Genomic DNA, 25,916 nt, shown 5'->3' with positions numbered 1-25,916 from the left:
GAATCAATTTGTGCATAGGGAACCCACATTACTTTGTTCCAACATCAATTCATACCAAAACTCACAATGCACGTACAAAACACATCAAATAGAGCATGCCCACTACCCTAGGGTTTGGAGTGTACAAAACTCGATTGTGCTTGGTGAAAATGAAGAGAAAAGAAGTAGAACTTACCTTTGGAGAGAAATTAGCAAAGGGAGGAAGAGATTTGTGAGCTAAATTAGAGAGAAAAGAATGAGTGAAGGCGCGTCCAAAAACTGGGAAAGGGAGAACGTGAGCGAGAACGTGGGCAAGAGTTTGGGAGAAAGAAAAATGAGTGAGTTCTGCCTCTGTTAATGACTTAACGCGATTTATCACTCAAGCGAGACGAGCATGGCTGAAGCACTTAAAAAGTCTCGCTTAGGCAATCTAGGAGTCGCGCAACCGGTCTTGGCACAGGGCATTCTCGCCCAGGCAAGCCACTACTCGCTTAAGCGAGTCTATCAGTAAAACATTTTGGCTCAGGTTCTGCATATCTCGCCTAGGCGAGACATGTTTAGCTTGGCCGAGATTTTTGATAGTTTTGGGAAAACTCAGAATTTGCACTTTTCAAAATTTTGTTCAACTTTCACTCAATCATTTCATGATCCTTTCTATCATTCCAAAAAGTTTCACACCATTAAACTCAAAATGTAGTTCTCAAACTCCATTTTCACAATCTGGCCAAAACAAGGCAGTTTTTAACATTCAATGAACTCAATTCTGGCACCAAAACTTATACACATGCTTAACACATCAGTTTTCCTTGAAAATACCAAAATTGCATGGTTTGCCTTATTGAGATACTTGAATGCTTAAAACTCATCTTTTGACACACAAACACAAAATTATAAACACAAACACATAATTACATACACAAACACATTTAACACATAAGATGACACTAAAATGCAAAAACATAATTAAACATTGGGTTGCCTCCCAAGAAGCACTTGTTTAATGTCAAGAGCCTGATGCCTGTTTCATTATGGTTCGTCCAATTGAATGATTGTGGCAAGCTTATCAACCTCACCACCAAAGTAGGGCTTCAACCTTTGCCCATTTACAACCTAGCTTCTCTTTGATTCAAGTTCCTCTAACTCAATAGCTCCATAGGGCTTCACATGCTTGACAAGAAACGGTCCTGACCATTTTGATTTGAGCTTTCCAAAGAATAACCTCAACTTGGAATTGAACAATAGCACTGATTGGCCTGGATAAAATTCTCTTCTGAGAACTTTCTTGTCATGATAATAAACACAAAAGCTTGAGCATAAACTTTTTCTTTATCCCCTTTTGTACAATTGTTTTAAAGTAGATTGAATGCCATCTGTAGATTTTCCTTTTCTTAACCTTGGAACATCCTACTACTACTTTGAGTGGTATCCACCTCTTCAACTTACTCATCATCAAACCCTTCAATACTATTCAACCTTCTTTCTTCATTGATTTAGCTTTTGCCACAACTTTCATCATTACAATTTCAACTTCTCAGGATACTGAGGCTCAAGGTTCAAATTCATAATCAATACTAATAAGAGGATGCTTGAATTTGAAAATTCATCCGCTGAATGTCTTTAAACAATAATTACATTAGCATTTTTTCTATTGCCCAAAACATCTACTCCATGTTTTCACCCATCATATTTCTTACAACATTTTTACTTCTAGGTCTAGGTGAGGTTGCATCAACATTGACATCAAAAAAATATGAACAAGTCCTACTTTCAGTCATTTTGAAATTTTTGCAGCCAAACACGAAATAAATAAAAAAGCTTTAAGAACAAAACAGATCCAACATAAAGAAAAATAAGTAAAAACAGGGGAAAAACAGTCACCTTAAAGTTGAATGTTAGTGTAACAAATTTCAAGGTAGCCGAATAATTATTGATGCAAAAATGAGAGTTATTCAAGGCAACTGCATATTACCTTAACCCCCTATTTGCACTATGAAACTAATTTCAGAATGGTGATCTTCAGGTAAAAGAAGGGTTGTATATATGTAGATGAGAAGATTGATCGAGGATGTTGCATAAAGGCAAAAAATTAATTTTCAACTTATTGACTTTCATTATGCTAGAGGACTTTCTTCTATGGAAAATACAAAATATTGTAAGAAAGTTATGCTTCCTAGAGAATGGTGAATTACAATTCTTTTGGGGGTGATGGTGAGAAACCAGGGAAGACTGTTCTGATATTCAGTTTGGAGAAAGATATTGGCACTACACTCAATAAATATGAGAAAGTGGGTGATAAATGAAGATGGTGATAGTGTTGAGGTTGAAGAAGTTGAAGGTGAAGGTGATGGAGGAAATGCTGACATAACTGGAATAAGTTCGATTGATACAACTCCACATGCATTTGATCTTGATATCATTGTTTTTTATGCCAATGCTGACGATGCACATTTATCAACAAAGGAAGAGCTTGATAATGATGAAGATTATGATGATCTTGGAGATGATGTCACTAGAGCATTGGAGACAAAATCTTGAAGATGTTTTTTCACTTTTAGTTATTTAATAGTATGGTTGTAAGAGTTTATGTTTTGTAATTATATGAACATATCATATCTATTTGGTGTAGAATAAACTTAAAAGTCATGTGTACTAAACTTTGTTATTATAGAGTTATAGAACTAATGCCAAGAAGATCGTACTTTATTTACCTAAAAGAAGTAGAAACAGAAATTTTGAAGGCTCTAACCTGCTCATACAAAAAAAAAAAAGAGAAAAAATTGTTGTAGAAAAAGTTTAGGAAGACCAACCAACAAATGCACGAGTGGAATCAGGATCCAAGTTGATCACAACACATTCTACAATTATAAAAGTTGGCAGACAGATAACAATACCAGAATGAATCAATTCATCATGCTTTGGTCAAGAAAGATACGAAGTTAGTTTAAATTAAACCAGATACACATCCACGTTTATATACAGGGAGATCGGATCATCTTTCTCCAAGAGTAACTATGATAGAGCTACTCCTCATATTCACCCTTCATTTTTTTTTTGTGTGTGAGCACACAAATAAATACAAAGAAAAGGAAAATTAAGAATTCTCACGCTAAAACTTGGTTTCTTCCGCTCATTTTCCATTTGTTAAATGTTATCAACTGTGAAAGGGAACAAGTTATCACTTTCCAATATAAAATTGAGAAGTATTGCCTTCAAAGTGATTTTAAAACGTCAGTTACATATTCTATTTTGTAAGCTGTCTAAATAAACACATATTGCGGTTGCTGTCCAATAATTAAATTCAGAATTATTGCCATTAATGAAAATTACAACACATGAAATTTACAAGAGAAGAACAGAAGAAGTTCAGGATAAAATATCACTACTTCCTTTAAAACCTTTTTTTAATTAGAACTTCCAGAGGTTCCATAATCATTCTAATCTCTCCCTAAAAGTGGCTGATACCTCCAAATAAATCAATTATTTATGAACGGTAACAGGATTTCAGAATTGTAAACAAGAGAATGAGAGATAGAAAGAGAGGTGACAGAATTGTAAACATCTTAACAAGAGGATAAAGCAAATAAAAAAATGGCCTAGAGTTCTCTAATCAAGCCCCAAATCAAATGTATTTTGCATTGATAATATGCATGGATAAAGAAGGAGATTAGTCCTTGCTCCTAATCTCCTTGTACCGTGTTGCACAAGGTATGATATTCTGTCTCATAAAGATTAAGATTAAAAGTCAGCAAGCATTTAGCACAGCAGCACCAACAGGTACAAAAGGGAAAAGTGTCCTCATAGCATGTTAAAACACAAAATAAGATTTTAACAAGATTTAAATGCAATAGCTTTGGATTAGTTCAATTCAAACCTTCACTCAATCCACATGTCTCCAAAACATAGCAAACCTATAGTTTTAAAGGTAGAAGCAAATTAGCTCTTAAACAGAACTTATGAAGTACTTAAGAGAACTCACAAGAAGGCACCTGCAACTGAAAATATGTTGCGTAAAAGCCTGCTCCGAGTGATAATATCTGTTTCTTTACAGGTTCTTTACAGGGGCATCTTCATCTAATTTCTTCTCTACATCAAGAAACTGAAACAGAAGTTTCCAAATAACAGCCCAGCGAGCAAAGTAATAATCACAAACAATACAAAAGCACCAACAAACTACTAAGTTGAAGAGCAGGAACTTAAACAAGTCAATACCTTAAAGAGCATAAGTCTTACCTCGATTAATAATTGGCGTTTCTCACAAATAAATGAATGTAGTCATCTTTCATGTATCCCTTTTTGCACACATGACCTACAGCCAGTTTATAGAGATGAAATAGTTATCATACAATACTAATGGTAAACCACATTGCAATTCATTTAAACTTTGATAAAAGCTGAATTCAATAGTGACCACAAGTGAGAAAACAAAAATCAAGTATGAAAGTTATCTGAACCAATGTCACATGGATTGTCACATGTACATAGTACATGACTTTTACCATTAATGAACAGGAGGGTACACATAATCAGATTGCTATTTGGGATCAACATTCACTTAGAATTGGATCAGTATGCATGAGCTGCAATCAATATTCGTATGAGGTGAAAAAAAATAGGATAGCAACCAAGAAAATAAATTTATCCAATCAATGTTTTTTCAAAAACACGTTTTAATTTTTGAGCATGGCATGCCATGCATGAATAATCTACATTCTCTTTTACATAATACAGAGTTACATTTCATCAGAAACCAAAAGCATTTTATGCCGCTAAAGAACCATTCATTCAGTAGTAATGAGACAAGATTCAGCAAGATTAGTGCTTATGCTTATTCACATTAGAATCCTCAAAAGGAATCATCTAAATTACCCTTCTACAATATCCATCTTGCCAGGTCTGAATACAACCTTCTATCACAACACCTCTGACAAGCAATCTAGAGAAAGCAAACAATGCCAAAAAACAAGAAGTGCAAGAAAATATTTACTCATAACGAATTAAAATTTCAGAGAGAATAGATGACGGAAAACTCATTAGTTTTAAAATCTAAACACCGGCAGAAGAAGAAGTGGGAAGGATGAAGCAATTCTAATAAACTGATAAAAACGTAATAAAATATCACATTCATATGCCTTTTTTGCGCGGGAAAAACATGCTTAGAAAAACAAAGCAGCTTCTAGATAAACCCGTTCCTAATTCACCAACTAAAAACCTTCATATGCATTGGTCTTAGGCAAAAAAAGAAAAAAAAAAAGAGAGAGACAAAAGGAGATGTGCGAACAATTTGCTGCCGGAGGCGTCATCGTCGGTTGCTTGCACCGCTCCGGTGTTGCTTTGTGAATCGTACATCAAAGGTGATCGATCTCTATCATTTTAGGTTTTGGAATGCAAAAGGAATCATAACAACACGACCTGGTTGTGGCGCCGAGAGACAATAGGCCGCGTTAGTTATGCAATTACAAAATAAATCAATAAAGTGCATTTTCCTTCTAAGTCAATAAATATTTAAATATTTGTATGTATATAATTATGATATATAGATATTTTAAATTTAAGAAATATGTTCTAATTAAGATTTTGTTATGTTCAAATTATTAAAATTCAAATTCAAAATTCATAACATTACTCGACACAACGATCGAGTAACAAGAGACTTGTTTGTTGACATTACTTTAAATTTATAAAAATTAATGTAGATGGCATGTAGTTATTTTTAAATCGAGATGAATAAACAGTAACAATTTGAATTGAATTTACTTTCGATGTAAACTCTTACGACATTCTCAAACATTTTTATAGAACAATTTATTTTGATATTTGTAAACAAATTTGGCTTTAATAAAATGTAAAAGTTTGGTTTTAATTTTTCTAAATATATATCAGGGTTCACATAATTTTGACATAAAAAATACTTTATTTAAAAAATATATATTTATAGGAAAGTTTATTTTATTGTATTCTTACGACATTCGGTTATTTTAAAATAGATTTAAATATCTTTTTTGTTTTATTTTTTTAGTGTTCACTGTGAATGGTCTTATTTTTACTAAATATTTAAAATTATTCTTATTTTTTTTAAAATAATGATCATTTTAAATATTTAATAAATTTGAAGACTATTCACAACGTGAAAAGAATATCATTCGTAACGAATACTAAAAAAATAAGAACCATTCAAAATATTTGATGAAAAATAACGACAATCCATAATAAACATCATGAATAAAAAAAAGTACTGAAGCCTTTAAAATACATATTTTAAGCAATTTTTATAATTTTTTTTTATACATTTGAATATAAAAGTATGTTGAGCTTCATTAAACACGTTTTGTTTTCATTTCCAGAGTTAAGAGCGAGCAAACTCCTCGTTCTACCATTACTCTGCGAAATTCAAATTCGAAACGGAAGCAAATCGGATTGATTTTGTTGGAAGATGGAGCAGCTGCAATCGCAAGTTATCGAACACTTCGTGTGGAAAACCGTTATTTCCTCCAACGCTAACGCCCTCGCTTCCGTCCTTGTAGAAGCCACTTCTCACCGCAACCTCTTCACTTTCTCAGAAATTCTCTACCTCCCACATCTTCAACAGGTTCTTCATTCTTCACGATTTTCTCCGCACTGTTTGCTTCTAAAAGTGATAGTAGTCGATATGTGAAGAGAACTGGAAAAGCAAGACTGACTTGACTTCATAATTCTCTGGTGTTTTTTTATTGATTCAAGGCGTTCGTGTTCGCTGTGATATATTGCATTTTGGATGCAGCGAAATTGATCATGGTTTATGGCTAGTACTTTAAATAATAATAATATTAATACGAATAATTATTCTTGTTGTTGTTATTATTATAAACGCAGTATTTAGTTTCGGCGGTTTCTATTGCCATTTTTTGAGGCAATATGAAAATTTGTGTGACATTAGCTCCAAAATTGATCGTGTATTCCTGTTTTATGACGAACATTTTTAATTATTATTATTATTAAATAAATGCATAATTTATTTTAGGGAATTTCTGTTTTTCATTTTTAGTTAATATGAAAATTGTGAGTAACATGAGAGTACTGTTTTTGCCATTTTTTTTTTCTGTGAAATAGTTCCTATATGTCCTGCTGTAATTTTTTCACTCGTGATTTCTCGCAGCTTAAAGCAACTGAGAATTCTGTTTATCTTGATATGCTTTGGTTTTTTGCATATGGAACATGGAGTGATTACACGAGTAAGCCTATGGATTTACTCTTATGTTATTTTTTCCCTCCCTACATTTATGATGGCTATTTGCGTTCCTTCGTTGTTTGTTTTTCTTTTCCAACAGTAGTATGTTGTTGATGTGTCAGATCAAATTAAATCATCCATCTTTTACTATTTGTTGACATCTTCATGGTGAATAATGAATTTTGAATTTATAATTCTTAATGTAAACACTGGACGTTGGCGACTTGATATGGGAAGTTGTAACTTTTATTAGATGATATGAAAGGGTGATTAAAAAATAAGGAAAACAAACGAGGATCATATGTTGACAACCAATATTAGTGATATTAACACATTTGATTACTTGTCATTATTTTTAGACTTTTATTTTATTGTTTTAGAATTCCTCCTTTTTGTGTTTTTATACTGTATTTGAATTTGTCCTACTTTCGGTTAGTTTATGTTTATTACCCTTGATATTAATTGGTAGTTCTTTTTGCCGTAAACAAATCTGCAGGACATTTTAGTTGCTAGTATATATTACAGTTTTTTAACGTCATTGCCATGTTTTTGGAATTGGCTGCAGCACCATCAAATATGGTGTGGTGGTTTTTTTATTTTTTACGTATTGCCTTGAACTCCCATTCTTTATTAACATCACTAGTTTATTAATTAATGCTTTAACATTCTGGGTTTATATTCCAGCTTTATACGAACATGTGAATCTAAATAGGCTTACTTAAGTTTTAAGCTCTTTGTAAATTAGGTATTTTTAAATTAGTTCCTTGTTATTTAGTCAAAAAATTTATATTTTTCAATTGAGTCTTGTTGTTTAATTTTTTTTTAATTAGATGATGTAACTTTTATCTTGTCTTATTATCTTGCTTTGTTGTCCATGTAAGAAATGTGAGATTTTGTGATTAATAAAACAAATAATGTTGTGAAATGTAGAACAGACTTTTATTGTTTTATATTAATCACAAAACTTTACATCATTTAAGACATGGAAGTTTAATAATTCATCTAAAAAATATAATGTATGTATGCTGGAACAGAAGCATATTTTTCATTTTGTGATTTGTCAGTCATAGCCCACTATTACTGTGCTAAGTTTGATGTATCCTGAATATAAGAAGCCTTTATACACGTCGTATTAGTTTCTACTTTATGGTTTGCAAGGAAAACTCGTACATTTATCTTCATGTAATGATTTTGTTATTTTACTTTTAGCATCTCTGTTTCCTTATTAACTTATATGTAAATAAAAATAAAATATTAGTGTTTATTAAAATGTTTAAGTGGCTCGTAGGTAATGCTGGTCATCTTCCGCAATTGATACCTGATCAGATCCTCAAGCTTAAGCAACTCACTGTTCTTACACTGGCTAGCACGTCCGAGGTATTCTTCTTTTTTTGGATCGGTGTGATATACGAGGTATTACCTATTAGACCCACTGTTATTGGCTATCTTGTGTTACTATTTACATGGATATTGGAGGTGATCACTTAACTGTTAGGAACAAATACTAACATTAACCATTATAATGTGAGAATGAGTGGTACATGACCTACTCTACCCAGATGACTTGCCTTATGGTTGTAAGTAATGTTATCAATGGAAATTCACGTATATATTTAGGTGAAAAATGAATTATTTCTATTGTGTCTGCCTTGTGATTCTCCAGCCCCCCTCGCCTTCGCAGTAATGTGCTACATCCTGAATTTAGGTGTTTATGCCCTGATGGTTATAATGCCTGTTTAGTTTCCATATGAATGTGGTGGACTTGATAATGGTGTCATGCTTTAATTTCTGTATTCTATTTGTTACGTGCTGGCAGACCCTTCTAATCTTCGTCATCCATTTTGATATATTGCATTTGCTAGACTCTTGACCAATGTGCGTACATCTTGTGCTCTTTAATACTCGCCTATTTTAGTGGTGCTCCCCATTTACCCTTAGATCTGTTATGTGGTTAGGTTTTGTGATAGATAAAGTAGGGCAAACTACGGTAAACAAGTTAGAAAAAAAAAAAAAGGCTAAAATTCATATTCATTCTTGATGCTCCTATATTTGACAGGAGTTTAAATAGAGAATTTTACAATTTCAAAAAGTTAAAAAAATTCTAACACATTAGATTTCAATTGGTTTCATTTCAAATTTATTGAATTTTAATTTTACTTTTTGAATTAAGTATTTCAATTACTATAAAAAACAAATTTATCAAATAAAAAAAATTACCACCAAATAATACTAGTGACCTCAATAAAAAATTTCTTACAAACATTTACAAAAAGTAATCATTATAAACTTCAACAACAGAAAATATTTGGTTGACATCCAACAAAAAATAGTTTCACCAACACTGGTCAAGAAGATTCAATTAGTAAATATGTTTGCCTACAATTGAAGATAAATAATCTCAACAATGTCAACCGCAAAAATAACCCTTATTAAAGTTGACTAAAAACTGAGTTACATTAGCCAAAAGTTAACTTCAATGGTGCTAAAAAAAGCCTTGGCTGACATCAACAGAAAAAATAGTGCAGCCATTGTTGGTCAAGAAAACCCTGATTACGTTGGTCAAAAAATAATCAAGACCTAGCTTTTTATTAAAGTTGATAAAATCAACGCTGATAAACATTAATTGAAAATAATCCCGGTTAACATCAACCAAGACAATTATTTGACCAGATTAAAAATACTCTTGATGTTGACAAAGAAAACACTCACTAACGTTAGCTAGTAAATAATACTAAGCAAAAGAGTAACCTCTGCAACGGTGACTGAAGAATATCCATGATCCACTTCAACGTGAGAGAAACACTCACCAAAAAATATTGAGAAAATAGATGTTTTAACCGATGACACTAACCTTGACTAAGCTAACAGCATCCTGACTGAAGTTAAGCTGACAGTGTACTAAGCTTCTTATAGCAAGGAAGACCCAACGGCCCTATAATATGTGCTACACTTATACCATGCAGATTACTACTCAATTATCCCTTTAGCCAAGAGGGCTTTTAGGCATGTCTGTGTTCTTTAAGGGCTTGCTATCATTTTAGTCATGATTCGTCCATGGTGTTTTGCTTTAAGACTATTTGAGAAATTAGTTTTCTCTTCTTTGGAGAATATATTCTTTTTAGTTAGACTTGGAGAATATCTTTCTATCAACTTTTGCTTTTTGGAGACTGAGCTCTTTAATTCTTGACATTTGTAATCAATTTTTATAAATGTTTGTTTATTTTTCTTTAGGTACTACCCTATGACCAACTGATGCAGGAGATAGATGTGACAAATGTTAGTGAACTTCAACATTTTCTGATTGTTGAATGCATGTACCCGGTAGGCATCATTCTCTTCAAGATAATATACTTCTGCTCAAACTCAAATGTGGTAATAGTAAGGGAATGTGCATTTCCGCAATTATTATTATGATTTTTATGATTATTTATTCATTGCTTTTATAATAAAACAATTCACTAGAACAGGGAGAGGAGTTCGGGGTATAATAACATCAAATCTTTCTACTGGAAAAAGGAGAGAGTATAACACACCTACTTTGCCGATATTTAATTCTTGTGCAAGAAAACATCAGCAAAAACCGTAGTAGTTTCATAAATCACATACAATCTGTTAAAGGAACTAATGGAGACGTTTGAGTATTATTCTTTGCAAGATCTTTTTTAGTACCTTTGTACAAGATCTTTGCATATAAAGGGAATTATTTGTGTTAAATACAAATTGGTGTTACAATCTAAGCAACAGCTAGTAGGGGATCTGAGAACATTGTTGCAATGGTTATGTGATTGATCTATTTTATACTGTTAATGCCTAGAGATACATTGCATGAAATGGTCTTCCTTCCCCCCTTTTTTTTGTTTTATAATTTTCATTTAATCCTCTGCTAATCTATTAATTCTCTTCTGCTACAATGATAAAATGCATTATAAATGTGAAATAAATATATTTATCATTACTTAATTTTACCTTTTCTTCTGCTAATTTTGAATTTTATCTGTTGGCTTATGCTATTTTCTTTTATAACATTTTCTGTCTAGTCATTCAGCAGAAGATGTAAGATAGTCATTAATAAGCTTTGTGGATTTCATCAGGGACTAGTAAGAGGAAAGCTGGATCATCTGCGACAATGCTTTGTGGTCCTAGCCAATCATTATCTATTATTTTCTAAAAATTTCACTTTTACTCCCTTTTGCTTTTTAATTTAATAAGTTCCGTATAGGAATTTAGTTGACTTTTTAGGGCCATTTCAGGTCCAGTTTGCTGTATGTAGAGACTTGACGCCTGCTAACCTTGGAAGTATGATACAGACACTCTCCAACTGGTGATGCATTTTTTTTCAAGTAGGAGATTGAATTTGATCATATGTCTGATTATTAGTATATTAACTACCTGTATGTGGAAAAAAGTAATTGAATTGCCTCATCTAATGATAAACATGGTTAATAAGACTGGATAGTGGTAATATCAGTGCAAACCTGTCACTTCACTGCCTTGTTATTTCGGAATATTGAATTTTGGAGTATGGCCTCTTTTGGAAATAGGCCGTATTCTAGTTTTCTCAGCATTCAAGATATGTTAAAGTTAGTTTCAACTTCCAATTATCAACATATCTCAAATTTTGTATTTTATAGAAAGCTTTTTGATTCTTAGGTTTTTGCTTACCATTTTTGTTTGTCTTGTTCATGGTTCAGAACTTTTCAAAACGGTAATTATGTACATTCTGATAATGTTTAGAATGTGATAGAGTTCCTCTCCTGAATACTACTGAAATATAATTTATGACTGGGATCCATAGGTTGTCTAGATCAGAAAATCTTCTTGTTTTACTTCAAGAGGAAATAAAATTGACTGATGCTAGGCATGAAATTGAGAAGCTGCGGAAGAAGTGTGTGGAAGAGAATCTACAAGAAGTAAAGAATAATCTTGTGAAGGTCAGTTGAGTTTATTTTCATACTTTCTTTTCTCAGCATCCTCTCCCTCCCTGATACAGATGAGAAATGTCCAATAAATTATTCCTTGCATGTAATTTTGATCTTGTATATAACTTGTAGTCCAATCCCATAATTGATGTATGTATCCTGTGGGAAGCAGGATAATTTGTATAAAGGGTTTGTTCTGGATGGCGTCTTTTCTTTAATTTAAAACTCAATTAGCACACTTAGGGTCAAACCTACCAACAAATCCATTCTATAATTTTCTCCCATTTTTATTCTGGTGAATGCCTAGAAGTTTCATGTGAGATCATGATACATCTTTTTTTCATTGTTGCTGATTGTAAGTACCTATTTTGGTCATTCATTGGTGGAATTCTGACGGAGCTGGATCAGAATTAGTAAGAAAAGCGGAAATCTTATTCAAATCAATCCTCACATTGTAGCTCAATAGTAGGTAGATTCATAAACGGAAATGGTTATGACAAATTTCCGAAAAAAAAAATATATAACTCATCATGTATTGGATTTTGATACTTCGAGAGAGTTTTTGTTAACAAACTTTGACAAAGTCTTCAACAAACATTTATCTTCTCTTTCCAAACCATAATAAATTATTTTAAAAAAAATATTGATCCAATTGAATGGACATGTGGACATTGTTAAAACTTTATCAAAAAAATCTTTTTCCTTTTAATAAACCTTATGACTCTAATATTCTGTTACCGGTCTTTCTCTTTCTGATATAAACCTTCTTAATGGCTGATTTACTAACACGGCCTTTATGTTTTAATGGAACCAGTAAGTATCTGTTAAATATTACAAAATATTTGTACAGAATTTTTTATCTAAGGAGAAAAACTCAATCTCTTTATTAATTGATAAAAAACAAAAAGATAACAATTAGTTTTGTTTATTGGATTTGATGCCACTATTTCTCACTTTGAACAGGACTCTGTAAAAAATAACTTAGTAATCAAAATTGAACGCCCGGATTTGAGAAAAACGATATCGCTCTGCTGATTAAGTGTAGTTTAATTGGGTTGGTCAGTCAGTTCCTTGAATCTCTCCACTGTATATTTTTTTCTTTGCTGGATGGGGCAGTTTGGCTACTGGAAGATGTTTATGAGGAAAAGCGTTTATTATTACGAGGGAGGGAAACAAAATTGTGCCAGAAATATATATAGCATTCTAAGATACTAACTGTCTGCATAAATATCGTACCCAACCAGCCCTTTTATCTCTATTGACTTTAAATTTTGAGGGCAATTGTGTTGGACAAGGATTTTGCGTTATGCTTGTAATGAATAGAAAAAACACTCAGTTAAAGTTTTTAGCTATATATAGCTGCTGTATGCGGCATTCAACATCAAGAGTATCGTATACAAGGATTTGGAGTTTCATTTGATAATAATATAAAACCTTGTCTGCGAGACAAACTGATAATTGGCTGTCATAATTTATTGTGGGGATATGATGGTCGACATGTCTTTGTTACATTAAATGCATCTTATAGTAGTTCAGTTTCCCTCTCTTGTAGCTCTCTTTTAACGTGCGTTTACAATATACAGATCTTTTCTTTCTGTTGTGTTTTCTTTCATTTCACACTGTAAACAGGCCCGTCAAGAGGATGATGAAGTTCGCTACCAACTGCGGAAGAGGTATTCTTAGACAACTTTGCATTTAGCAGAGTCTGAGTATTTAAGAAATGGATAAAATATGTATGAAGTTAAAATTGGTCTCTAAGTTTCCGAATTTTAAAAACAGCGATTTTGGTCCTCGTATATTTTATAATCTGTGAATTTCCTACCTTCCATCTTTTAATGAACATAAGATATTAGGATGAAGAACAAATGTCCCCTAAAAGGTCCAACATTGTTACTTTAAAGTATATAATCTTGGGTAAATTTGGATAAAAAATTGTACGACACAACACGTGGCACTTTGATTAATTGTTTTAATAAAAAGTTATTGTTTATAATCTAACTCGTCATGACATCACCTTGACTGCAATTAACCTCTTTAATCTCCACATACAATATTTATTAGAATATAAGTTACAGACCCTTTCTCACCCTTCCCTCTGCAAAGGGAAGCTGGATATGTATGTTTTCTGTAGTATATATATTTCAAGCTAGAATGTAATTGACCTGAGCATTTTTTCTTAGATAAATAATTTTTTTTCTCGTATTGTATTACTATAAAGCTTGGGAAATTTGCAGGAAGCGGCATATAACGTTTTGAACATTGCAATGGTTGAAGACGTTAATTGGATTGGTGTTTTAGTAGCTTGCTCACTTTTATTCTTGGCAAGCCTCAACTCACAATATATCTTTTAGAGACAAATCGATATTGAACTTGTCTACCACACCACAATAAGAGGCAAGAACAAGGGAAAACCTGTTATTTCTCCAGTTTTTTTTGTTTTTTGGAAATTGATGCTACTTATTGAGCCATTATAGTCGTCAAGTGTATGGTGGTGTGGCCTTTTCTTTGTGTTTGTAAATGGTATGTTGTTTTTTGTTTTGCATTGTGCCTCGTATGAACTCCCTCTTTGTGGATGTGCATCATTTTCTTTAGTTTTTGTTCAAATATTAATTTTAGAGGATGGAAATGGGAGACAATATGGAAAACTATGAGCAATAAAAAATGAAAAATAATAGACCAAAACAAGAGAATTTTATTTTATTTTCCTTTTAAAAATTAAGAAAGAGTATTGAAAATAGATTTTAAACTTTTTTTTTTGAAAATATAAACAATCAAACTAACTACTCCCATGTTAAATTATCTTTTTACAATGATACGGAACGTTGATTTTCGAAAATTCATAGAAAAATGTATTTTGAATGGTACCAAAATATACAGGAACATTACAAACAATGACAATATTTTCTTAAAAAATTAATGATTGATATATAACTTTGAGTTTTAAAAAAGATGTACTTAGTTTGTCTATTGTTTAACCATATTGCTATCACATATTCTTTTATCATTTAAACCTTTGATTAAAATCTATGCTTTATATTTATTTAATAAACTTGAATTGTTTAAATTGACCCGAGTCTTCTGGCTCTGTCATGATAGAGCACTACTTTAAAACTACACTTCAATGGTCAACATATCTTAAATCATCATGAATAAGTAATTTCTTTTTTCAATTTTTTTCATAAACATGTTTTTCATTAATAGATCTATATTTTGGTCAACATGTGTGTTTCTTCTTTCTCGCGTTTTCACTCCTCCGTCACCATGTTCCTTTGCTTTAGTATTTTGTGGCAAGATTGTGCTTGAGAACTTTGTTCCATGTTTCTCGGAAGGTCAACGATTGCCATGTGAATGAGAATGGAAATGGCAACCAGTAATAGTCACATTCCAATTGATTACATTGAAAGACATATACATATTCATTTATTAATCTGTTTTCTATCCTTAAAAAATATGATTATATATATAATTTAGCAATTGTGATGTTGAAAGCTTTTTTATTGCCAAAAAAACTCAATTTCACAATCTGCTTAAACATAATCGAGACACTACTGAACTCATTTGCTTTTGACGAAGTCAGATTTATCTTTCACGAAAACAAAAATAATTATTGAAGAGGACTAATATTAGTACTAAATGAATTTTAATTACATTAAACTTAAACAAAGCAAGAAAAAATAGCCAAGCTTGGTAATATTGGATTGGAGAAGAATAAACGAAGAAGTCGTCAAGTGCTCTAATAATTTATTTATCAGAAAGTAAGTAATCACGGTGCCCTTGTAAGTTTTTTATGCAGAAATTTTGTGAATATATACTGACAAATTAATTCGAATAATTGAAAAAACATGATTTGCTTAATATTTAAATGTATAGGTGAATGGGGTTTTGAGGGTTAGCTTGTTGACCGCAAAATATATTTATTTTATTTTTCTTATAATTATTAGATGATAAATAATTATAAATGATTAATTAAGATAAAATTGCATTATATATTGGAGAAGTTTTAGAACAAACAGGAAAGTTTCTCACTCACATTTGAGAGATATAAAATTCGCTTTGAGGGTAAAAAAAGTTGTAGGTTCAAGTTTTTGACAACTAAAAATTAACGATTAACATTTATCAATTAATAAATATATATATATATATATATATATATATATATATATATATATATATATATGAAAAAAATAGTTATATACTTCTATTAATGTCCATAATTTTAATTTTATAATAATAGTAGTAGTAATATGAACTTGTATATTTAAAATAATTTAATTATAATTGTTTTAAAACTTTTACTGTAAAATTTATTTATTTAACTATTTACAATAGTCTAGAATATATTGATTATGTCGCAAAGCATGTCTTAATAAAATCTCAAACAATTCACATAATTATTAACAACTATTTATATTTTATCTATTATTTAAAATCAAATTTGAAACTTATATAATATATATATATATATATATATATATATATATATATATATATATATATATATATTCTCTTGTTACGGCTACTTGGATAAAATATTTAAAATATACACAAATTTAAACATAAATGTAATTAAGAAAATAAAGATCTAAAGATTTTAAACTAATTCTTAAAGTAAAATTTAAATAAATAGAATAAAATAATTTATATTTATATTTATATGAATAGGGATGTTAACCATCATTTCTAATTAACTCAACATTAAATATTTAGCATACTTGATTGGTCATTACGTTCCTTTCTCCATTATGCACCTTATTTATGGTTAGGTCATTACATCGTCATTACATCATCATTAATGAACGTATAATTGACGAAAAGATAAAATGTCTATAATTTTAAAATTTTATGGTTAAAATTGTAAAAATATTTACAACAGTATAAAATTTTAATGATGAAATTTGTAATTTAAAATTTAATTTACATTTCATGCTGAATTGAAAATTGCCTTGTATCGATCATGTGAGACATCAATAACAATTTAATATTGATTAATAGAAAAGTAAAATGTATATGATTTTAAAATTTTGATAATAAAATTTGTAAATTCAAAATTAAAAGTAAAACTCACAAAAATTTAAAATTCTAATAGTAAAGTATGAAATTAAGCCAACTAAAATTTTCACTTAAAAAAAGTTATTTATAATAAATTAGCTGAAATATGTACATACATGGCTCGCAATTAAGAGATGTTTCTGATCATCGGAGAAAACTGGTGCAAAAGTATAATAGCTTATCATCCTCATATTAGAAACTAAATTAAATATTAATGATAATAAACGAATAACCAATGTGAAAAACAAAAAACTACTTTGTTTACATTTATTAATATTTAAAGACTGAATTAACTATGTTGGCTATTTTAACTAATATTATAAAAGTAAAATTGAAATTTTAGTTTCTTTTAATTTGAAATTTGGTTTAATATTCAATTATATATATATTTACATTTCAGTTAATTTAATTTTTCTTTAAAACAAATGTAAAATCAAGGTTTGAACTAAATTGCAAATCTTTTACAGGATAAAGACTAAAATTGTAAGAGAGAGAGAGAGAGAGAAACAAGATCATGGATTAAGAATTAAAAGTGAAGAAAAAACATAAACTCATCTATGTTTTTTTCTGTTTTTGAAAAATGGGGTAAATATTTTTTTTAAAACAAATTTAAGAGACTAAAAATGAGTTTTTCTAAATTTGAAAATCAAAACTACAATCACTTTACATTTCAAAAACTAAACATATATTTAAACCTTTAATATATAATAAAAACAACACTGATTTTCTCCACACCATGTAATGATATGAGATCATGCCATGCGTGTGCAAAGTCTTATTCTATCCACACCATGTAATAAATTATGCATAGTTTGTTTTCTCCCTTGATTCTAGTTTTCTCGTGCAGAAACGTATCTAAAATAATTTGGTAGGTAGTTTAACTACTATGAAAACGTTGACCTTCCTCCATTCAACTATGCATATAAGGTACATGCAAAAATATTATTGACTCTAAATTGAATAATAGAGTAGTCAAAAATCAATGTAAACATGAATACTAATATAACCTTGTATTTGACTTGACCACTGAGGCCTATCTCCTCACATGGCTTCGCGTCATAAATTAACGTACCTTCATTTCATCCACCATTAAAGGACCAACCCATTTAAATTTAAAGATTAAATTTCTTTTTTCTCTAATTTTTAGTAAAAATTGAAATTGGTCTTTTTTTTTTTTATAATTTTGACCAAATATAGTCTTTAAACTTTATAAATGCGTGAATTTAATTCTTTCAATCCATTTTTATTAAGTTTATTTGATGTTTTAAATATATTATTTGTGAATGTTAAGGTGAGTAAACTTACGAGTAGTATCCATGATTCTTATATGTGATACTGAATGGAATTTAGAGAAGTGACACTAATAATATGTGATAAATGTGATTATTTTCAAAGAGAATATAGATAAATTATCAATCATTCATAAATAGATTATTTTGGTTTGACCTACTTTTTTATATTTTTTATAATGAATAAAAGTAAATTTGAATGAATGGGATGAATTAGAGATGACAAAAAACATTCGTGTTCGTGTAGGTAAACATCCGCTCTCTTTGAAAATAATCACATTTATCACAAATTATGAGCGTCACTTCCCTAAATTATTAATCATTCATAAATAGATGAATTTGGTTTGACTACCTTTTTTATATTTTTATAATGAATACAATTAAATGTGAATGAATGGGATAGATTAGGGATGACAAAAATATCTTGTGGATATGTGCGGATAAAATCCGTGACCAATAGTTAGTACTTGCAAGTATTTGATACCCGCGAATAGCGGGTAGTAGATATTTTAATATTCGTGGGTAGTGGATAGCAGATATTTAATACCCGTTTATAAACGAGTCGGGGGCGGGTATCAACTATCTATACCTGTACCTGCTACCCATAAAAAATTAAAATTAAAATTATGTTTTGTTAAATTAAATTTAATATTTTAAATTAAAATTTAATTTATATTTTATTAGATTAAATTTAAATTTAAATTTAATTTATTTAAATTTAATTTTAAATATTTATAAAATATATTTTTTAAACATTTACGAGTATTTATGGATACTTACATGTTTTAAAATATTTACAAATATTTTTCAAACGAATATCAACAAATAACAAAACGAATAATGGATAAATTTTTTTATTATAAATAGACATTATCCATATCTAACTTAATACGTTATCATTCAAATAATAGATGATAATGGATAAAGATAAAAATCATAATTGTTAAATTTCACAATAGTTTTGAATTGTCGGTCACTAAATAACGTGATAAGTCCACGTAATGATTAGAAATTTTGACTAAGAAAATATTTAATGATTAAAATATATAAATTAAATTAAATTGCAAAATATAAAATTAATCTTTTTAAAATATAGAAGTAAATTAAATTTATAAAAGAATTGCAAGGAATTCCTTACAGATTTATCCTAACATATACATATCCAGTAAAAACGAGTTTAAACAAAATTTAGTGTATTTATAAGTGAATATTTCCATTCGTTGTAGATCGGTGATTGGTGAAAGTGATTTTAATGCATGCCTACCCTATTCTCCGGCGAGTCAAATTGCATATATAACCTGCGTCTTTATTTTATGTTTTATGTTGACTCTGTTCACATGCTATCACGTTTAAAGTATTTTGTGAAATAAATTTATCGTATTATTTTAATTATTTTGATTTTAAAGAAAAATTGTGTAGTGATTAAATATGGATAGCATTTGATTCTTCTTCTTTTTTTTTTTAAATCAGATGTAGGGATGAATATATTCTTCAAGTTCTCATCTCATTACTTATTCCTATATAAGATTTTATTTATTTGTTCTTAAATTACTAAAAAAATTATAATTCTTTCAAATCTTACAAACTTAATTATTCATTTTTTTAATAATTATGTTTAAAAGATTTATTGCATTTTATGAAATACCAAACTTCAAGTTTATTAAATAAAATATTTTTTTATAATGATTTGATTATTCGCATTTTTTTAATATCTTCATTTATATACACAATTTCAATTCTTTTTAATATGATTTCAATGTAAATATTAATAAAGGAATTTGTATTTAATTCAATCTTATAAAATCAAGTTAAGACATAAATATTACACTTCATTTATATATAATATAATCTTAACGAAAAAACCTCCCTTTAATAAACATCTCAAATGTACAATATATTATATATAAGTAGGTTAACAATAATTTGATAATAATGGTATAATAACTTCAAAAAACTTAACTAAAATAAATTATAAATAGTTCTTAGAGGTTTTCAAATATTATCAATAAGAAAGTTTTAACATATAACATTTTCATAGTGAATACAGATGCATAATACTTTAAATTAAACAACAAAGTAATTTAATTTCACACTCCAAAAGGTCAATTTTGAATTCACCCTTAGCAACAACGTGAATAGAGGTATATATATTTACTTTTAACTTTTTGAAAATTTTAAATTTGGTATAAATCTAATTTTGATTTAAATAGAAAACTTTTTTTTATCAAAGTACACTTAGATATGTTTTTAATCACTGTAAAAAAAATTAATTCCAATTTCTGTAAGAAAATTCTTTTGCTTTCAGTCTTTTTAAAACAAAAAATTACTCAAGTTAATCTTTAGTATTACATTTACACTCATTATATCTGTTTATGTGTTGAATAAAAAGGTCAAACTAATGATGATATTAATTAGTGTTATAATATTAGCATCTCACGTCTTCAAATAGTTTTCAAGATTCATAAAATAATTATTCATATTTATTTATTTTAGAATGAATATTAGAGTTTTAAAATAGTAATTTAAATTTTCGGATGGATGAAAATAAAATATCAAAGGAGTTAAAAATTGAGTATGGTTGTCGATGGAATAAACTCAGTGTTCCTTTAATTAATAGCGAAAACTTTGAAGATTTGATTTGAACATTTCCCCTTGTTATGATTGCAGATGGAGAAAGATATGTATTGGTGGAAAGTCTAAATATTCTAAGAAGAAAATTGATTTTTTAATAATATTTCAATTTATGTTCTTAAGTTTTCTGAATTTCTTCTTTAAATTTCAAACAATAAAATATTATTTTAATTCTTTTACCTACTATAATTGATAGATCACGTTAATACGTTAGTTTTTCGACAATTTTTTTCTTTTTTGAAATGTGTTCCGGTCTTATCAAATTGGATTCAAATTTAGAAAAACGGCTTGTCAAAACTTTCGGCTTAATAAGGACATATGCTACAAACAAACCCTATCACTAACTTGTTAGTTATGAGAAAATTATTAACAGTTTGATTGGATATAATAAAGTCTTTAGATATAACTTACTTTTATAAAAATGTGAAGTTTTGTGATAAAATATGTTATTGGAGTAAATTTTTTAAGAAAATAAATTTTGTAAATTTGCGAAAGTAATTCAAAATAAGAACTTTCACGTTTTATTTAAAAAATTTAAATTGAAAATTCTTGTTATTATCTTTCTTTCATATTTAAGTTTTACATAGTTCTTATATTGTTTCTCTCATTTAATTCCAATATTATAAAATCAATATTGGTTAAAGTGTCATTGACCAATTTTATTAAAGTGTTTGTCAACTATGTGATAATTAATATTTTGTCTAATAAAATTTTGTGGATCTGAGTTAAAGTTTTCGATCAGCTCATTTGTCTTAGTTTGTCTCTCACTAGCTAATAAGATGGAACAAGCTCACTAATTTATAGGATGGAACAAGTTGATCCCGTGGTCTGTTTCTTTTTCAAAATTAAAATTAAAATGCAAAAGTAATGTGAAAGATTGATTTTTCTATATTATATTACTCCAAGAAGAATGTAAATGTTAAATAATATTATAATTTAAATTATTAACACTAACAAATTAAATTTTAATTATTAATTATAATAAAATAAATTAATATCTAAGTAAAATAATTATTTTAATTTATAATACATTACTTAATCAATTAAGAACTTAAAAATATTTATATGATTAAATATTATTTTAATATTATATATATATATATATATATATATAGATATAATAATTAAAAAAAATTGTCGGCTAACATGTCAATTGTAACGTCCCAGAAAAAATAGATAAAACCTATTTAATAAGAACGTCAATACATAATATTCAAAGGGTATGAAGGTTTGGAACATGAAGTACTCCGTACTCCGACATGTCCATAAACGAAAAAGGGTCCCACACGGCCCAAACAGAAATACACTAAAAAAACAAATGATTGTACTAGGTCTTGTTCAAGCAAGGAAATCAAGGCTAATAAAATCCTTCAGCGATGGGCCCCATAGTGGCCTAGTACCGTCCAATCCATCAAGACGTAGCATTTCCATCACCGTTACCACTGCCAGGAGTCCTCCCATTTGCTCACATCAATAGAATCGATGATCATCGCAATAGGAGAAGAACCACATACAAGATAACCAAACAACAAACAAGGGTAAGCTACTGTACAAAATTCTTATATCACGATAATCAACATGCAAATCTCAAAGTCAAACATGAACAACAAACATTCACACATGGATTACCAAAATCAATTTAGACTCCCAAGACTTGACTATCCGGATACGCATAATGAGGCACCACCACGTGACAGTGGAATTATATCCTAGCAATGAGGCGTCACCGCGAGGCCTTCGCGGAATTATACCCTTACAAGAGGCACCACCACGTGGCCTTCGTGGAATTACGCCCTGGCCCTGAGGCACCACCACGACATGTGCGTGGAATTACGTCCTTATGTTGAGGCACCACCAAGGACTCCTCTTACGAGGGTCCATGGGATTTGGTCCACCCGATGAGGCGCGACCAAGAATCTCTCACTACGAGAGTCATGAAATTACGCCCTACCCACACTTTATACATGTTCCATCCACTAATCAAGAATTTCCCATAGGAGTAATATCATGTATAAACAACAAATCATACAACTCATGCTTCCCTATTCATATCCAACAAAGTAACATACCATTTCCATCTCAAACTCATATATTACCATGGCATCATCACGCAACCCCTCAAGTACAACAATTAGACCAGACAAACAAGCCACCCCACAGTAAACTATTCAACGAAAACACCCAAACCTGCCCGCGGTCTCGCCCAAGCTAACAGATCTCGCCCAGGCGAGAAGGACCCTCTCGCTCAGGCGAAACCCTTCTCGCCTAGGCGAGAGCGCGATAGGGAAACAATGGGTTTTGCGATGTCTCGCCCAGGCGAGCCCCATCTCGCCTAGGCGAGCCCCATCTCGCCTAAGCGAGCCTGCACCTCGCTAAAAAAGAAACCAGGTCGTCTGAGTGACCGCTCGCACAGAAATGCTTAGGCGAGACTCTAGGCGAGGCATGCTCGCTTGGGCGAGAAAACCAGTGCCCGCCACTGCTCATTCACACAACAGACATGCAAACACCAAATTCAAAGACCACAACGACATTTTCATCAAATCACAGCAGCACACAGTACACAGAATCACACAATAATATTTGTGTAAGCTAAAAACGACTAGACGCACGGACTCTAGCTTCCCTTACCTGGAAAAGGGCTTATACGAGGCCTCAACACCAACTGCGAAGAGCAACAGTTTGAGAAGCAGTCTCAGAAACTGAAAGGACAGCGGGACAACGAAAGAACAAGGTTACTATGGAACCCTAAAAGGAAGTACACGAAAAAGAGCTTCAGGGAGTACAGATACAAGCTTAAGAAACACTTACATGGAGCGAAAGACAAAACTGAGCTCGCGAAATCTTTGGCCAAGATCGAAGTCAAGCCCTTGCAGAGCGTTCTGGAAGGAAGGGGCAACGTTTAAGGTTCTATTTTTGCAAGAATGAGTCAGAAATGGAAACCCTGGCAGCTTTAGGGCCTTAGCACCCTATGGGCCAGCCTTTAGGCCCAACAGATTAAGGTCAGCCCTTAGACATTAGGGCAGAAAATAAAACTGGGTCTTACATCAATCCATCAACTAGTTAATAATTTCAATTTGTTTTAATATGATGGACCGAATTGGTCTATTTTTTCACTGTTATTAGATGTCAATAATTTAAATTGGAGTTTTTACAACTTAAAACTCCACAAAGTTCTCATAAGGGTAACTCAGACTCCTATCAAAATTCATGTCTTCCTTGCATTATAAGTACAATATTTTTATAAGTAAAATAATGTCAAATTCTAAATTCCACGTCAATTCTTATTAAGGTGTCTTTAATGTCCACATTATATTACCTTTAGTTCCTATTAAATGCATCATTATTTTCCACCATGAAAACATGAATTATTTCCCTTCTTGTAGTTTTTTTTTTTCTTCCATGTTACTATTCAACATCTTAATTGAAAGTATAAAGAAAATTGAAAATTATATTAACGCGTTAATACACACTCACACAAAAATAATTGATTATTGTTAAACAATCATTCTACTCAAGCACAACCAAGATTATAGTTAATAATTATTTGCCTCGCTCAATGAATTAAGTACATGTTGAAATTTACTTAGATAAAATTCTACTCGTTTAGCCAAAGACATCAACACAATAATGAATATTGACTCATCCAACGAAAATTCTACTCATTCAGGGAATCACCACTAGAAGATTTTATAAAAAGAGTTTTTCTGAGTGAGAAATATGACTCATCTAACTACTCCAAAGACTAGGATGGGCTCACCCAGTGAGACTTGACTTGCTTGGTGACTAATCCTTTGAACTCTCAAGTTTTTCACAAAAAACTAATTTCGCACAAGATATTGGCTCACCAAACAAACCAAAACACCGAAAGTCTTACTTAAAGACTCGCCTAACGAATTTTAACTCACCCAACAAGTTTTGGTTCACTTAGCGAGTCTATATAAATCAGAACCCATTAACAACTTATCAATTCATTAATTTGGTCTAAACTAGGTTTTTTCTACTCATTTTAAGTATCTAACATGTCATTTTTAGTTTTAAGATAACATTCAACTGAACCAATTTGACTAAATTGATATATTACAATCACTCAATAACGCACTAACACAAAACCTTCAAATTAGACTTTTCATTCAATTTTCAAAATCTTATCCATTTCCATTCAAAACAATATCACCATGATAGTACTACTTAAAACAACAAAATATGTTTAATATGCGATCATTTCAATTTCCAGAAATACACACGTTCAATAATCTAAAGAACCTGTACAAAAATCAAACTCATTTTGAACAATCTCATCAAAATCAACTACTCAAAACATACATTAAAAAAGTGCATTCATCAAAATATCAAGTCTAGAGACCACATCACTCCTTACAAACAAATCATCCCATTTAAAATGCTTATCACCAAAATTATCAACTTCCCTTACCTACACCAAACTCTATGACTCTATCATAGCTCCAAGAGTTTCCACTGTCATACCATATAATACTTGTACACAAAAAAATCATATCAACAATATAAACATACTCTAAGAGAGGTTTATCTTAAACCCTATTGAGTCACATGCATGTAACCTAGTACTCATGCATGCAAAACTTTTAGAATATCTCACTTAAATGGAATATAAAGATGAACTTATTCCGATGAAAATTCTATTATGTTAGAATTAGTATATTTTATCTTAAAAAAATATACTATGATTCTTAAAAAAGATCAACCACTTCATCAATATTTAAAGAAGATTAAGAAAAAAGAAAAATAGTTTTAAAGAAATAACTATTTTCATACTTAAATATTTTTATTTATTTATATGTTCAATGTTTTAATAATAAAATATTT

General features: G+C 30.2%; 1 protein-coding gene and 1 long non-coding RNA gene across 3 annotated transcripts; one reads left to right on the top strand and one right to left on the bottom strand.

Annotated features, from left to right (window-relative positions):
- Positions 1-3,423: 3,423 nt before the first annotated feature.
- Positions 3,424-5,408, bottom strand: LOC114186078. Its single transcript, XR_003604970.1, has 4 exons — positions 5,258-5,408; positions 4,210-4,285; positions 3,966-4,075; positions 3,424-3,887 (listed from the first exon to the last, which is right to left on the bottom strand). It is a non-coding gene; the product is annotated as an uncharacterized LOC114186078 (long non-coding RNA).
- Positions 5,409-6,311: 903 nt separating this feature from the next.
- LOC114183955 (COP9 signalosome complex subunit 7-like) lies at positions 6,312-14,681 on the top strand. 2 transcript variants are annotated; one of them, XM_028071163.1, is made up of 9 exons: positions 6,312-6,565; positions 7,112-7,187; positions 8,472-8,560; positions 10,415-10,504; positions 11,275-11,316; positions 11,434-11,504; positions 11,979-12,114; positions 13,732-13,775; positions 14,337-14,681. In XM_028071163.1, the coding sequence occupies exons 1-9, from the start codon at positions 6,410-6,412 to the stop codon at positions 14,356-14,358; spliced, it is 726 nt and encodes a 241-aa protein (XP_027926964.1). In that variant the 5' UTR covers positions 6,312-6,409; the 3' UTR covers positions 14,359-14,681. The 2 variants fall into 2 exon arrangements, with proteins under 2 accessions (XP_027926964.1, XP_027926963.1); XM_028071162.1 differs by having other exon boundaries at positions 11,275-11,319.
- Positions 14,682-25,916: the final 11,235 nt, after the last annotated feature.

This window comes from Vigna unguiculata, chromosome 5 (assembly GCF_004118075.2).
Source record: "Vigna unguiculata cultivar IT97K-499-35 chromosome 5, ASM411807v1, whole genome shotgun sequence".
In the NCBI taxonomy this organism is placed as follows: Eukaryota; Viridiplantae; Streptophyta; class Magnoliopsida; order Fabales; family Fabaceae; genus Vigna; species Vigna unguiculata.
This window is presented reverse-complemented; position numbering and strand designations above follow the sequence as displayed.